At 37.9% G+C, this 13221-nt stretch overlaps 1 protein-coding gene across 2 annotated transcripts in view; it reads right to left on the bottom strand.

Moving 5' to 3' along the window:
- Asxl2 (ASXL transcriptional regulator 2) overlaps nt 1-13221 on the bottom strand; it is a 76572-nt gene that overhangs the window by 33082 nt on the left and 30269 nt on the right. The window contains exon 5 of one of the 2 annotated variants that reach the window (XM_005360858.3): nt 9392-9539. The exons of the other annotated variant lie outside the window; for it this stretch is intronic. Within the exon in view, the coding sequence (XP_005360915.1) occupies nt 9392-9539 (148 nt within the window). The remainder of the gene's footprint in view (nt 1-9391; nt 9540-13221) is intronic. 2 annotated transcript variants of the gene reach the window in all.

The raw sequence follows: 13221 nt of genomic DNA, 5'->3' as shown, positions 1-13221 counted from the left end.
AAAAAAAAAAAAAAGAAAAAAAGAAAAAAGAAAATACAAGGTTAAACTATTAATAGTCAACTGTTTTTTCTAAAGCCTTGCAAGAATTTCATAATATATATTTTCTCACTGGTTATAAACAACAAACATCCAGAACAGCCCTACTAAAGAATCTAAGAATTATACTTCATTGTCTTAAAAAGATAAAGCTATCATGTTACCTGGAAGGCTCTTCCATAAGGCAAATGCCTTTTCTAACAAAAAAATAAAGCTCAAACCTATCTCTAAGCCACCTCAAATACATGGTGAAAATTATAGACCCCATTAGTAGGGGCTGAAATTATGCTAAGTTCTAGTCTCAACATCTATGAAACTTAGAACACTCTTCTTTTCAAATACTAACGTCTCAGAACTTCAAAGAATAAACATGATTTGTTGAGAAACCTCTCTTAATATTCTCTTCTATAACTGAGCAAACAAGTCTTTACATGTTTAACAAGATTTTGATCAACTCTTCTATCTTCTAACCAAGTATAAGTTCTATTTTCTAGTCAAAACTCCTAAAATTCTCTTTCAAAAGATAACTAAATCTAAATAACTAGGTTTGTATCATTACATTTTTTCTGTGTATATAATACAAAGATACATACTGACTGCTGTGTATTTTGTCATTACCTATATTTACATATCAAAATAAAACTGATTTAGCTTGAGAAAAGATACAAGCCAAGTATGGACCAAGGTCAAGAATTAAATCTTATTTTCAGAATAATGAATAAGCACCTGGATTAGGCTGACAATGGTGACCAGAAAAAAAGAAAAACATGTGCTCGTGTCCTAATTCTCAGAGCCCATGAATGTTGCTTTATCGGTGAAAGGGTTAATTTTGTGATTAGATTATCAAAATTGTGCAAATCAGTCTTAACAAAATATTTTTTATTTTTAAAAACAGGGTTTCAATTTATAGCTCTAGCTGTCAGAGAGATCCACCTTCCTCTGCCTCCTAAGCATTGATATCGAAGTGTGTGCCACCATATGGCACACAACAAACTAACTTTTGTTTGTCTTTCAAGACAGGGATTCTCTGTAGCTTTAAAGCTACACCACCGGTATAAGTTTTTAAAGCATTAGTATAAACTTAGAGATATTTGAAACATATATTTGAAATGTATAAATAAAAACCAAGTCTGACGTGATAGCACACGCCTTCAATTCTATCACTTGGGAGACAGAAGCTTTCCTTTGCTTCTGGTTATCCTTAAAGCTTCAGTGCTAATAGTGCAGTTGTCTTTAAAACAGGCTGTGCCCAAACCTTTACCTCAGCCACTAACAACAAGAAAATCTCCCAGAAATCTTTCAACCTAAAACTTTGGTCAAAGTTTTGTTTCCAGGATGCATTTGAAACAAGAACCCAATCTTCCCCATTCAGTAACTTAGCACATAAAAAGATGATAGAGGGCTGGTGGATTTACAGTATTTTCTAGCTCCAGTTACCAACTTCCTGACTAAAAGAAAACAGGGGTCGCTTACAATGAAAGGGAGTTTTTCACTAACTCATTTTTTTCCCTTAAAAATAGTAAGAGCAGCCGGGCGATGGTGGCGCACGCCTTTAATCCCAGCACTCGGGAGGCAGAGGCAGGCGGATCTCTGTGAGTTCGAGACCAGCCTGGTCTACAGAGCTAGTGCCAGGACAGGCTCCAAAGCCACAGAGAAACCCTGTCTCGAAAAACCAAAAAAAAAAAAAATTCCAACACTTGGGAGGCATAGGCAGGTGGATCTCTGTCAGTTCAAGGACAGCCTGGTCTATCTAAGTTCCAGCACAACCATAGCTATGCAAAGAGACCCTATCTTCAAGGGAAGAAGACACAATCAAAAACCAACTATCCATTAAGTTATTTACTATCACAGTATTTACAATACATTTTAAGGAAAAGACAGATTTCCCTCAGCTATGACCACAAAACAGTAAGAGATAGTTGATCGTACTAATAGATTTTTCTGACATTATTTCACCTTACCTTGAGTTGACATTCTATTAAGCTCTTCTCTGAACAGGTTTCCTGTCTGAAAGCTAAGAACCAAAGCTACAAACTAGTAATTTCCTCTACTTTACATATAAATCAATAAAACAGATTCAATATTGGACTGAGTTTCTAAGTTCTAATCTGTTTCTACTTGGCTGAAAGGTATACTTATATCAAGAGTTCTATCAATTTTCAACTAAAAGCATCAGTTTTGCTGTCAGACCTCTATATTTTTGCACATAAAAAGGAAGTGGGTTTTGATACTATCTCAATGTTCTTCCTGTCTTATAATGCATTTGAAATAGTGATGTCAAACTGAGAGCTAAAGCCCTAAATAAGAAAAATGGACAGCCACAATTAGTTTGCTTTATTGATAAGTAGAACTGTCTTTTCAATATTTTTGTTTGTTAAAAACTTTTCAGAACCAGGTAGTGGTGGGGCACACCTTTAATCCCAGCACTTGGGAGGCAGAGGTAGGTGGATCTCTGAGAGTTCATGGTCAACCTGGTCTACAGAGCTAGTTCCAGGACTGGCTCCAGAGAAACCCTGTCTTGAAAAAGCAAAATAAAAAAAATTAAAAAAATCTTTTCAGAATGTGCCTCACTGCAATGATGCTGGCTGGCCTAGGACTTACACTGTAAACCAGGCTGACCTTGAACTTGCTGCAATCCTTCTGCTTCTGCCTGCCAAATACTAGGAGCTTGGATGTGTGCCAACTCACTCAGTTTAGAGCTGCCTGGCTCTGCCCTGCCTTGAGTCTTAAGGAGTGAGTGCTCTCTTTCTACCAAATAGGTTCCAAGGTTCAAATTCAGGTCATGAAGTTTAGCCACAAGTGTTCCTGCTTAGCCAATTCTCCAGTTCCATTATTATTATTATTATTATTTATTTTATTTATTTTTTATTTTTTTTTTTTTTTGCTTTTTTCGAGACAGGGTTTCTCTGTGGCTTTGGAGCCTGTCCTGGAACTAGCTCTGTAGACCAGGCTGGTCTCGAACTCACAGAGATCCGCCTGTCTCTGCCTCCCGAGTGCTGGGATTAAAGACGTGTGCCACCATCGCCCGGCCTCCTTTATTAGTCTTATTTTTCCTCGAGACAGAGTCATGTGTATGCTTAGAACTGCCTTGCTGAATGATGTAGCTATTCATAATAGGCTACAGGCTACCACATTTATTTCTACAAGAATAGAAAAGTTTATAGATACAAAATAAATACCTAACATTTTTAAGAATATTATACTATGAATGATCCAAAAATAATAAATTTAGATAATAAGGAAAACCACTGTCATGTATTACTGGTAGTTCATCACTTATCCATGTCTTGAAAATCTCAGAGCTATTCAAGGAAATTTGAGTTACATGCACACCTGCAACCTCACTTTCCAAACCATTTCTGTGTTTCACAGATTATCTACAACTAGGCAATAACTTCAGAGAAAATATCATAGTATAATTCAAGGAGAAATAGCTGACAATGTACTCATTTCTAAAAGAGAAATGAATGAAACACAGATTGAAAACAATGCTGAATTTGTTACTACCTAGTGTTGACATCTGTTTTTACATGGAGCGTAGTAGGGTAAGGTTTATATTATGCAATTTACCTAAGGAGTTAGGCATTTTAGGACAATATAAGTTTATGATTATTATTTAAGATAGTTCTATATCACATTGAATTTACCTCAAATTTTTGACATAGCCATTAATAGACAAAAGCACCATCAATTAAGCAGGAGCAACTCAAAGGGCTACTGCATCATGTGTAGCTGTTTGTAAAATTTATTTTAAAAAACAACAAAAAACCCCACACCTTTATTTTACATGAATGAGTGTTTTGCCTCCATGCACACATGTACACTGTGTGGTGCCTGAGGCAAGAAAAGGGTACCCCTAACTAAACTTACAGGTGGTTTTGAACTGCCTTGTGAATGCTGGAAAAGGACCCCAGATCCTCTGCAAGCACAACAAGGAAGTGTTCTTACCTGCTGAGCCATCGCCACAGCCCCTGCATGTGTGACTCTTAAAAGGTAGGAACGAGCCATGTATGTGGATCTCTATTTAGCAAGTTCCAGGGGAGCCAGAGCTACACTGTGAGACCTTGTCTCAAAAAATCAAAAAGCAAAAAAATAAAGCCAGATGTGGTAAAATGCTTGTTACCCAAGCATGTGGGAGGCATAGGCAAGAAAGCTGTAAGTTCACAGTAAGTTCTGACTAAATAGTCAGTTCTAGCCTAGCCTGGGCTATGAGAACTGTGAGCAATCCAATCCCAAATAAGAATGTTCCAATATATTTAAGACAATGAATTTTGTTCACAGTTCAGACTGGCCACATTTAACGTTGTTCTCCTCATTTATGATGCTACCTAGGAAATATGAACCTTGCTAGTTATTTCCTTTCCCTAGTGTCTTAGTTTTGTTCTACAGTTTTCAAACTTACACAGAAAAGTTCAAACTGGAGAGAAATGGAGGAAAGACAAAGTACCTTTCACTTGTAGCTTTATCCTTCTCAAATTAGGTGCTTAAAAAAATCTGCAGAATAGCTGGGTGGTGGTGGCCCAACCTTTAGTCCCAGAACTCAGGAGGCAGGGACAGATGGATCTCTGGGAGTTTGAGGCCAGTCTGGTCTACAGAGCAAATTCCAAGACAGCCAGGGCTACTCAGTGAAACCCTGTCTTGTGGGGGGAGGAGGGAAGAAACTGCAGAATAAGACTCTGGGCCACAGTTGCTGTTTATCACTATCAGGAATTATTCTGTTATTATTCATCAAGAATTTACAACAGAAGGCCCAATTTTGTCTTGTTTTCATCTCATTTCATTTGTGTCTGACAGCTTAAGTTTGGGTGCCTCTCCAATGAACTTGTAACTTAAAGCTAAGATTATCTGATTATTTCCTTGAACTGTCTATGTAGTAGCTATACCAGAGAATATAAATGAGTTGATGAATTATTTCCATGTTCACCAAGAGTAGCACAATGATTATATTGAGGGTGAGAAGGGCAGAAAAAAAAAAGAGAACATTTTTTTTCTGATCTCTCAAGACAGTTAAAATGAACAAGTCTATGATTACAGGACACATAATTTTAAAGTCTAAGGCAGTTTACCTATCACTCAAATTTATAAGATAATCAAATGGAAGAAAACTGAATGTCTACCCAAGGAAAATCAATATCCTCATAAGGTACTCAGAAGTTAGTTCAGAATTTCTACTGCCACATACCGCTTACTAATTGGGGGGTGAGGGGGAATCTTTCCTCTTCGAAAAGAATCTAACAAAGCTACAAATTAACAGGAATAGATGATAAAGGGTGGCAATGGAGTCATTATTCCTTAAGTGTCTTAGGTTAGCTATGAAAGATAACAAACGGTATGAGAACAAAGACAGGCGGGCTATATCTGGTGTTTGCTAGTAATCATGAACATTCTTTTCCTAGTAAGGAAAGAGCTGAGAGCAGTAAGCGCTCCAAGGTTAGAAGGCAGAACAGAGAAGAGGAGTGAGAAAGTCACTGTAAGCATCATCTATAATGGTCACAGCCGAGACTAAACCATAGTAAAATTTAGAATGCTGCCCAACTTGTACTTTTATTTTCCTTCTGAGGTAAGTTCTCATTACGTAGCTCTGACTGGCCTTGACTTCATAACTGTCTGCACTGTCTCCCAAATGCTGGGACTAAAGGTGTGCAACACCATACCCTGCTAACTGGATATCCACATTACAAGAAGCAGATCTGGCATAACAATTACCTCAAAGTGAGGCTGGTGAGACAGCTCAGCAAGTAAAGGCAATTGCTACATAAGCATGACAATTTGAGTTCAATCCTCAAAACCCACACAAAAGTAGAACAACTAAAGGCATAGACTCTACACAGCCAGTATGTCTCCACACATACAATATGCACATACTCACTCTAAACATTTAAAAATTAAAACCAATCGCAGAGTTAAAATATAAAACTTCTAGACGTTATAGAAGAAAATATAGGTGAAGCTGGATTTGGTCATCACTTTTCAATACAATAACAAAGGCTCAAGTTCACAAAACAAAGGATTAATAAACTGGCCTACATTCAAATTAAAAACTTCTGCTTTGTAAAAAGAAACTGCCAGAGTCAGGTCTGGAGAGTTGGCTCAATTGGTACAAGAGCTTGAAAAAAAAAAAAAAAGACAATGTGAGTTCCAATCTCTGAAATTTATAAAAAACCCAGATCTGGAAGCACTTATCTATAATCCCAGTGTTACTAAGAAAATAGAGGTCATGGCAGAGGAACTGACCAGAAGTTTCAGGGTGTTGGCAGAAATAAAAGACATTCTCCCTCAAAAGCTGTCCTCTGGCCTCCACTTTGTAGCAAACATGAACATGTACTCATATTCACAACCCCCCCCCCCACACACACACATTTGGAGAGGGCAAAACAGCCAAGAGGGGGGAACTACAGTTTTTGAGAAAATATATATGAAATCTTATCAAATAAAATATAATCCAGGGCTAGAGAGCTGACTGAGCAGTAAAGAGCATTGGCTGCTCTTGTAGAGGACCCAGATTCAATTCACAGCTCCTGCAATGAAGGCTCATAATCATCCATAATCCCAGTCTCGGGGGCATCCAATGCCCTCTTCTGGCATAAGTGGGCACCAAGTATACACATGACACAGAGACACACACTCAGACAAAACTTACATACCCATAAAATAAAAAAATGATTTTTTTTTGTTTTTTTAAAAAAAGAGAGAGACTGCAATTCAAAATGAACAACAACAACAACAAAACCTCCAGGTGGCCAACTATAAATAAAAAAAACAACTTAACAAAAATGGGCCAAGAATCAGGGCACACTTCTCACCAAATAACATATTCAAATGGAAAATAAGCATGCAGAAAGAGAAATGTAGAAAGCATGCAATCAGGAAAATACAAATTACAACAACAGTGACATACTGATATGCACCTATCAGAATGGCCAACACTTAGATGACTTAGATGACTGATAAATAACACAAACTGATGATAAGGATATAAAGCAACAGCAGCTGCCATTCACTGCAGCAGAGTAGCAACTTGTTACTAAATTTAACATACTCTCACCATAATCAAGCAGTCACACTCCTGTAAATTTACACAAATATATACCCACAGAAAGACACAAAGTTCGTATTTTCACTCATAATTGCTAAAACATGAAGTAACAAATGCATCTTAATTGGTGATGGTTATATGCAAATTATATGCACATCCTCTATTTCGTTTTACAAGGAAATGTACCATATGCCATAAAAATACACAGAGAAATCTCTACACACATTACTAAATGGAAGATGACAACCTGGAGTCAGTGAGGTGTTTTGGTTGGAAAACATCCATCCACCAAGCTTGACCACTTGATTTGGTCCCTAAGACTCACATGGGTAGACATGGACATCCTGTAAGATGTCCTCTGATCTGTATAGAAATGTCGTGACACCAGTGCAGGTGTGAATGCACACATTCAAAAAAAAAAATTTATTGTTTTCTTTGAGACAAGGTTTCTCTGTTTAACCAATCTAGTTGTCCTGGAATTTGTTCTGTAGACAAAGCTGGCCTCGAACTCAGAGAACCACCTGCCTCTGTCTCCCAAGGGCAAGGTTTAATGTTGTGAGCCACCATGCCCAGCCACAAAAAGAATTTTATGCAATTTTTAAAAACAATGCCCACTGATGCCAGGCAGTGGTGGTGCACACCTTTAATCTCAGCACTCAAGAGGCAGACACAAGTGGATCTGTAACTTTGGGTCAGTCAGTCCTACAGAGCTAATTCCAGGACAGCCAAGGCTGTTGCACAGAGAAAACCCTTTCTCAAAAATCAAAAAAATTAAAAATAAGTAAACAAAAACAATGCCCATTTGAAAAGATTCCAACTTTATGAGAGTCTCGGAAAGGCAAAATTATGAAGACAAAAAAGATAAGAAGTTAGCCAGAAGACACTGTAGATGGACTATGAACCTACTTAGTGGTATTGGGGAATAGTATTTTAAGGTGTTTTACTTTTGTTTATGCTGCATTTGCTTAACTCTGTGAAGCTCTAATTAAAGAGCTGAATGGCCAACAGCAAGGTAGACAGGACTGTTAGGAGAAAGTAAAAGGAGGAGCAAAAAGAAAACAAAGAGAGGAAGATGATATGGCCCAGCCACCCAAAAGTGTGTGTGTGTGTGTGTGTGTGTGTGTGTGTGTGTGTGTGAGAGAGAGAGAGAGAGAGAGAGAGAGAGAGAGAGAGAGAAAGGACATAGGCAAAAAGTAGTCAGGATAATTTAAGAAAAGCGGGCAATAAGCCAAGCTAAGGCCAGGCATTTCTAATTAACAATAAGTTTCCGTGTTTGATTTATTTGGGAGCTGGATGGTAGGCCCCAAAGAAGCCAAAAGAAGAAAACATCACACAACTTAGGGCAGTGAAAATATACTGTATGAAATATATGTGCATCAATGTCTTTGTAAATAATATATCTGTCCCAACCTGTCCCAAAAAGCCGAGAACAAAAAGTATATAATCAAGAAAGCACAAAACAAACCCTGATGTGAGCAACTCTGTATGTACATAGGTCAAGAGTGGGAAGCAAATGGAAACACCATACTTTACATTCAATTGGAACCTAAAAGTGCTCTCCAAAAGGACATTTTATGCCTTCTACATTCTGAGGATTTATACTATGGTCCTCGTGTTTATTATATTTCCTTATTACAGTTCGCAACATACTCCTCTTTCTACTTCATGTTTTTTGGTTTTTGCTTTTGGTAATCCAAACATCCAGTGATATTCTCATATTCTCCCTCTCTCTCTCTCTCTTCGAGACCAGGTCCCTCACTGAACCTGAAGCTTGTGCTGGCTAGACTGGATGGTCCCTTTACTGGTGTTATAAATTTGTAGGTGCTAGGGATCCAAACAAAGATCTCTATGCTTATACAGCATATATTAGTCACAGAACAATCTCCCAGCCACTAAAAAATCAAGTATATAGAGAGATATCTATTTAGAGATATTTTTATATCAATATAGATTTTTATTTTTTAATTTTGGTTTTCAATACAGGGCTTTTCTCTGTAATAGTCCTAGATGTCCTGGAATTCACTTTGTAGACCAGATTGGCCCCAAACTCACAGAGATGTACCTGCCTCTGCCTTCCTGTACTGGGATTAAAAGTCTGCACCACCATACCCAGGTAGGAAAGTATATTTCTGAAAATTCCTCAATCACACAGTCCAAGAGGTCCATGAGGGGTGGCTATTGCACTGTGTCCAACAGATTAAAAACAAACACATCCACCCCTGCAGGAAACTACTGCAGAGCACTAGGTTAAAAGGGAAAGAAGCAGCTGATGGTCTGAGAATAGCAATAAAGCACTGCCCTGCAGCAGTCAGAGATTACCTTTCCTCTTCCACCTGCTCTTTCTCCCCTCTTTGTTGCTGCCACCATCACTGCTGCTGCTGTTCTCAGAGCTCTGAGAATCTGACTGACCATCACTGCTTTCTTCTGAACCTTCTGACAGTTCTTTCACTCCATCTGGCACATCTTTCTGAAAATGTAGGCATCCTGTTAGGATTGTTACCATTTTAGGAAATCGAAACTAAATTTCTAATATATAAAGCATTAACTTAATTAACTGATAAATTCTTATTATAAAATAGTAAAACCACCAATATTTGATGATATCCTGATTTTTTGGGGTCAAATAAAATCAATTTTTCATCTACATTCAGAAGATAAAAAATCATACACAACATTTGCATGCAGGCACAACATATGTTTTAATTACACCAAAACTGGAAGATATAAATCCAGGTAAAAGATGTAATGTTCAGGTTTAAAAGCTAACAAGAATTTTGTTAAGACATATTTGGGTTTGTGTGGGTACCCCGTGTATTCTGAATTCAATTACAGAATTAAAGTCAGGAGAACAAGATTATCACATTATTTTCACCTAATTGGGTCCTCAATATTGATTAAAGAGTTAACAGCAAGAAAAGGAGTTTTTGTTTGGTTTTTGTTTCTTTGAGACAGGGTTTCTCTGCATATTAGTCCTGACTGTCCTGGAACTACCTCTGTAGACCAGGCTGGTCCCAAACTCACAGAGATCCGCCTGCCTCTGCCTCCTAAGTACTGGGATTAGAGGTGTTCACCAGCACCGCCCGGCATGGTTTTTTTTTTGTTGTTGTTGTTGTTGTTGTTGTTGTTTTGGTTTTAAAGAATCACATCACTTTCTTTCGTTTCCGTTTTGAATAATGAGAATGTTAACTAGAAAGGATAACTATGATCATTAAATATAAGAAAAACAGGGTAGTAGAATATGAGGGACTAGGGAAGTAGGACTTTCTGGCTTTGTCTTCTCCCAATTACAAAGCCTTAGTCTAAAGTAATCTCTCATAGCTTAATTTCAGTTTCTAAGATACCTACCTTAAATAGCCACATAAAAATTAAACGAACTAATTAATATTAAATGTTTACAATAGTGCTTTATGAGAACTCAATGTTATTTACTATGCATTTACATGGTACAAAAAGCATACAAAAATAAATGAGTTAGTGAATGTTATTTCTCTTATGGATTTTCTTCCCACCAGTACTTTCGTTGTCCCACATAATTATTTTCATACTCAATTAAAAAATGAACTGACAGACACAAAAAAATTGCCCCACATCTAACTGGCACCACATGACATATACCTAAAACCATTGAGTCAGACTGAGTAAAAACAATTGTTTTCCACTTAAATTTCTCTCTAATCCATCTCTTATGTTATACACTTTCTTAAAATACAGACCCCATATTTTTATATTCCTTCTTTCAAAATGCAGGACAGCTTTTATACAGTTAGTTGCCAGCCAGACATCTTGACCTGTAGATTCAAAAAGTATCTGAAATACAAATATAATTATCTTCTTTTTGCAAAAATCTTGTGATCCCTTTGGGATCAACAGCTCATGCCCCAAATCTTAGAATCTTCTCTCACCCACTGCTTTACTCATACCAAATGTAAAGTGTTCTAAGCCTCAAATCTCTCTTGGGTCTACCTATTTTACTACTCTGAATTCCTATTCCAAACTGTAATCTCCTTTTCATGAAAATCTTAAAACACAGATTTGTTGGTTCTCCCTGAAGACCTCGGCCATCTACTTAGTCAACACCCCACCCAAACAGAGTTCAGTCAAGGTGAAACTTTATTAACTAATGTTTATCAATTATCTTGACTCCAGTGACTATCACTTAATCCAATTTTCTCTACTTTTGAATGCATTCAGAATTTTATCTGTCCCTTTATTTGAGCTATTTATCCTTGACGGCCTTCACTCCTCTTTAAGTCTAGCTTAAATCTTCCAAATAAATAATATAAACTTTCTAGACCTCTTTATTTAAAACTAATCTTTTTTGCTTCATTATAATGGTAGAGCTTCACAGTATATTTTGTAAATATGAAATATTTTAATAAATAAAAGGTAAGCGATTAAAGAAATCAAGAACTATAAATTATTCATCTTAGTCTCAGTCATAGACTTGTCAATAGATATGACATACATTATTTCAATTCTTAATTTTTTTCCTTAACGATTTTATTTGAGAGTTTTTGCATGCATGCATATGTACACCATGTGTGTGCAATGCCTGTGGAGGCCAGAAGAGGAAATCAGGCTGGAAACGGAATCCTGTTTCTCCGTAATTATCAGCAAGAACTTTTTGTTGTTGTTTTTTGAGACAGGGCTTCTCTGTAGCTTTGGAGCCTGTCCTGGAACTTGCTCTGTAGACCTGGCTGGCCTCAAACTCACAGAGATGTGCCTGTCTCTGCCTCCCCAGTGCTGGGAATAAAGGCGTGAACCATCACTACCCAGCCAGCAAGTACTCTTAACTGCTGTCTACAATTAACTCTGAGCTTTTGATAGAGTGCCAAAACCTTTGTACTTCCTGATCAATAGCTGGATTAGGAAACCTGACTGTTCTGTTTGACTCTAGTTCTAGAAACAGGGTACCTAAGTGAGTTAGCATCTCCTAAGTTGATGGAGGAAGGTCATTGGTAATAAACAAACTGCTTGGCTGGCCCTCATAGGTTAAAACATAGGTGGGAGGAGTAAACAGAACAGAATGCTGGGAGGAAGAGGATGTGAGGTCAGAGGCCATGCTCCCCTCTCCCGGGCAGAGGCAATGAAGCAAGCTGCCAGGTCAGACATGCTGAATCTTCCCAGTAAACGCACCTGGGGTGCTACACACATTACCAAAAATGGGCTAGTCCAGGTGCGAGAGTTAGCCGAGAAGAGGCTAGATATAATGGGCCAAGCAGTGTTTAAAAGAATACAGTTTGTGTGTTGTTATTTCGGGTAAAGCTAGCCTGTGGCAGGAGCTGGGTGGCGGAATGCAACCCGCAGCTCCCTACAACACCTAAGTGATGACTCTTTGTCAGCTACTGAATAGCCTGCCTCAGAGTGGGGGCTGACTACTAAGAGAGACAATAATGTGATTAGAAAATTGGGACTTTTAGCCCAACTTCTCAAGGATGAAGGTTGAGTTGATGGCCAATTATAGAATCATGTATGCTCATATCATATATCTTCCATAAAAACTCTGAAGACCAGGGCTTTGGATGAGCTTGTACATGGCTAAAATCAATTTTGTACTTGGAGGCTGCTGGTATGCCAAGACAGATTCCATACTCAATGACCACACCTCACTTTATGAATGCCTTTTATCTACATTACAATAAATGGAAAACTTAAAAAAAAATTCCCACTCTGGCATATTTTATAAGCAGTCCTAGAAAGTTAATCAAATCCAAGAAAAAGGAAATAGGAATATCAATTACAGCTGGTCATTCAGAACTTAGGTCACAGCCAAAGACTTGTAACTAATAGCTAAAGTGAAGGGCAACCTTTGGTACTGGGCTCTTTGCCTGATACAACAGCCAGACAATATAAAAACTGAGTTAAATTAAAAGCTGATTTCAGTTGAGAACTGCTTGATAAAAAAACCCCAAACACTGGTATCAGAAGAACTGTACAAAGTGGTATGTAATAACAGAAAATACATTTTCAGGTTTTCTTCTCCTAGTATGCATTTAATAAATGCAATTAAAGCTGGGCGGTGGTGGCGGACGCCTTTAATCCCAGCACTCAGGAGGCAGAGGCAGGCGGACTCTGTGAGTTCGAGACCAGCCTGGTCTACAAGAGCTAGTTCCAGGACAGGCTCCAAAGCCACAGAGAAACCCTGTCTC

This window comes from Microtus ochrogaster, linkage group LG3 (assembly GCF_000317375.1).
Source record: "Microtus ochrogaster isolate Prairie Vole_2 linkage group LG3, MicOch1.0, whole genome shotgun sequence".
Lineage (NCBI taxonomy): Eukaryota > Metazoa > Chordata > Mammalia > Rodentia > Cricetidae > Microtus > Microtus ochrogaster.
Note: the sequence above shows the minus strand (reverse complement) of the source record. Positions and strands in the feature narration are given on the sequence as shown.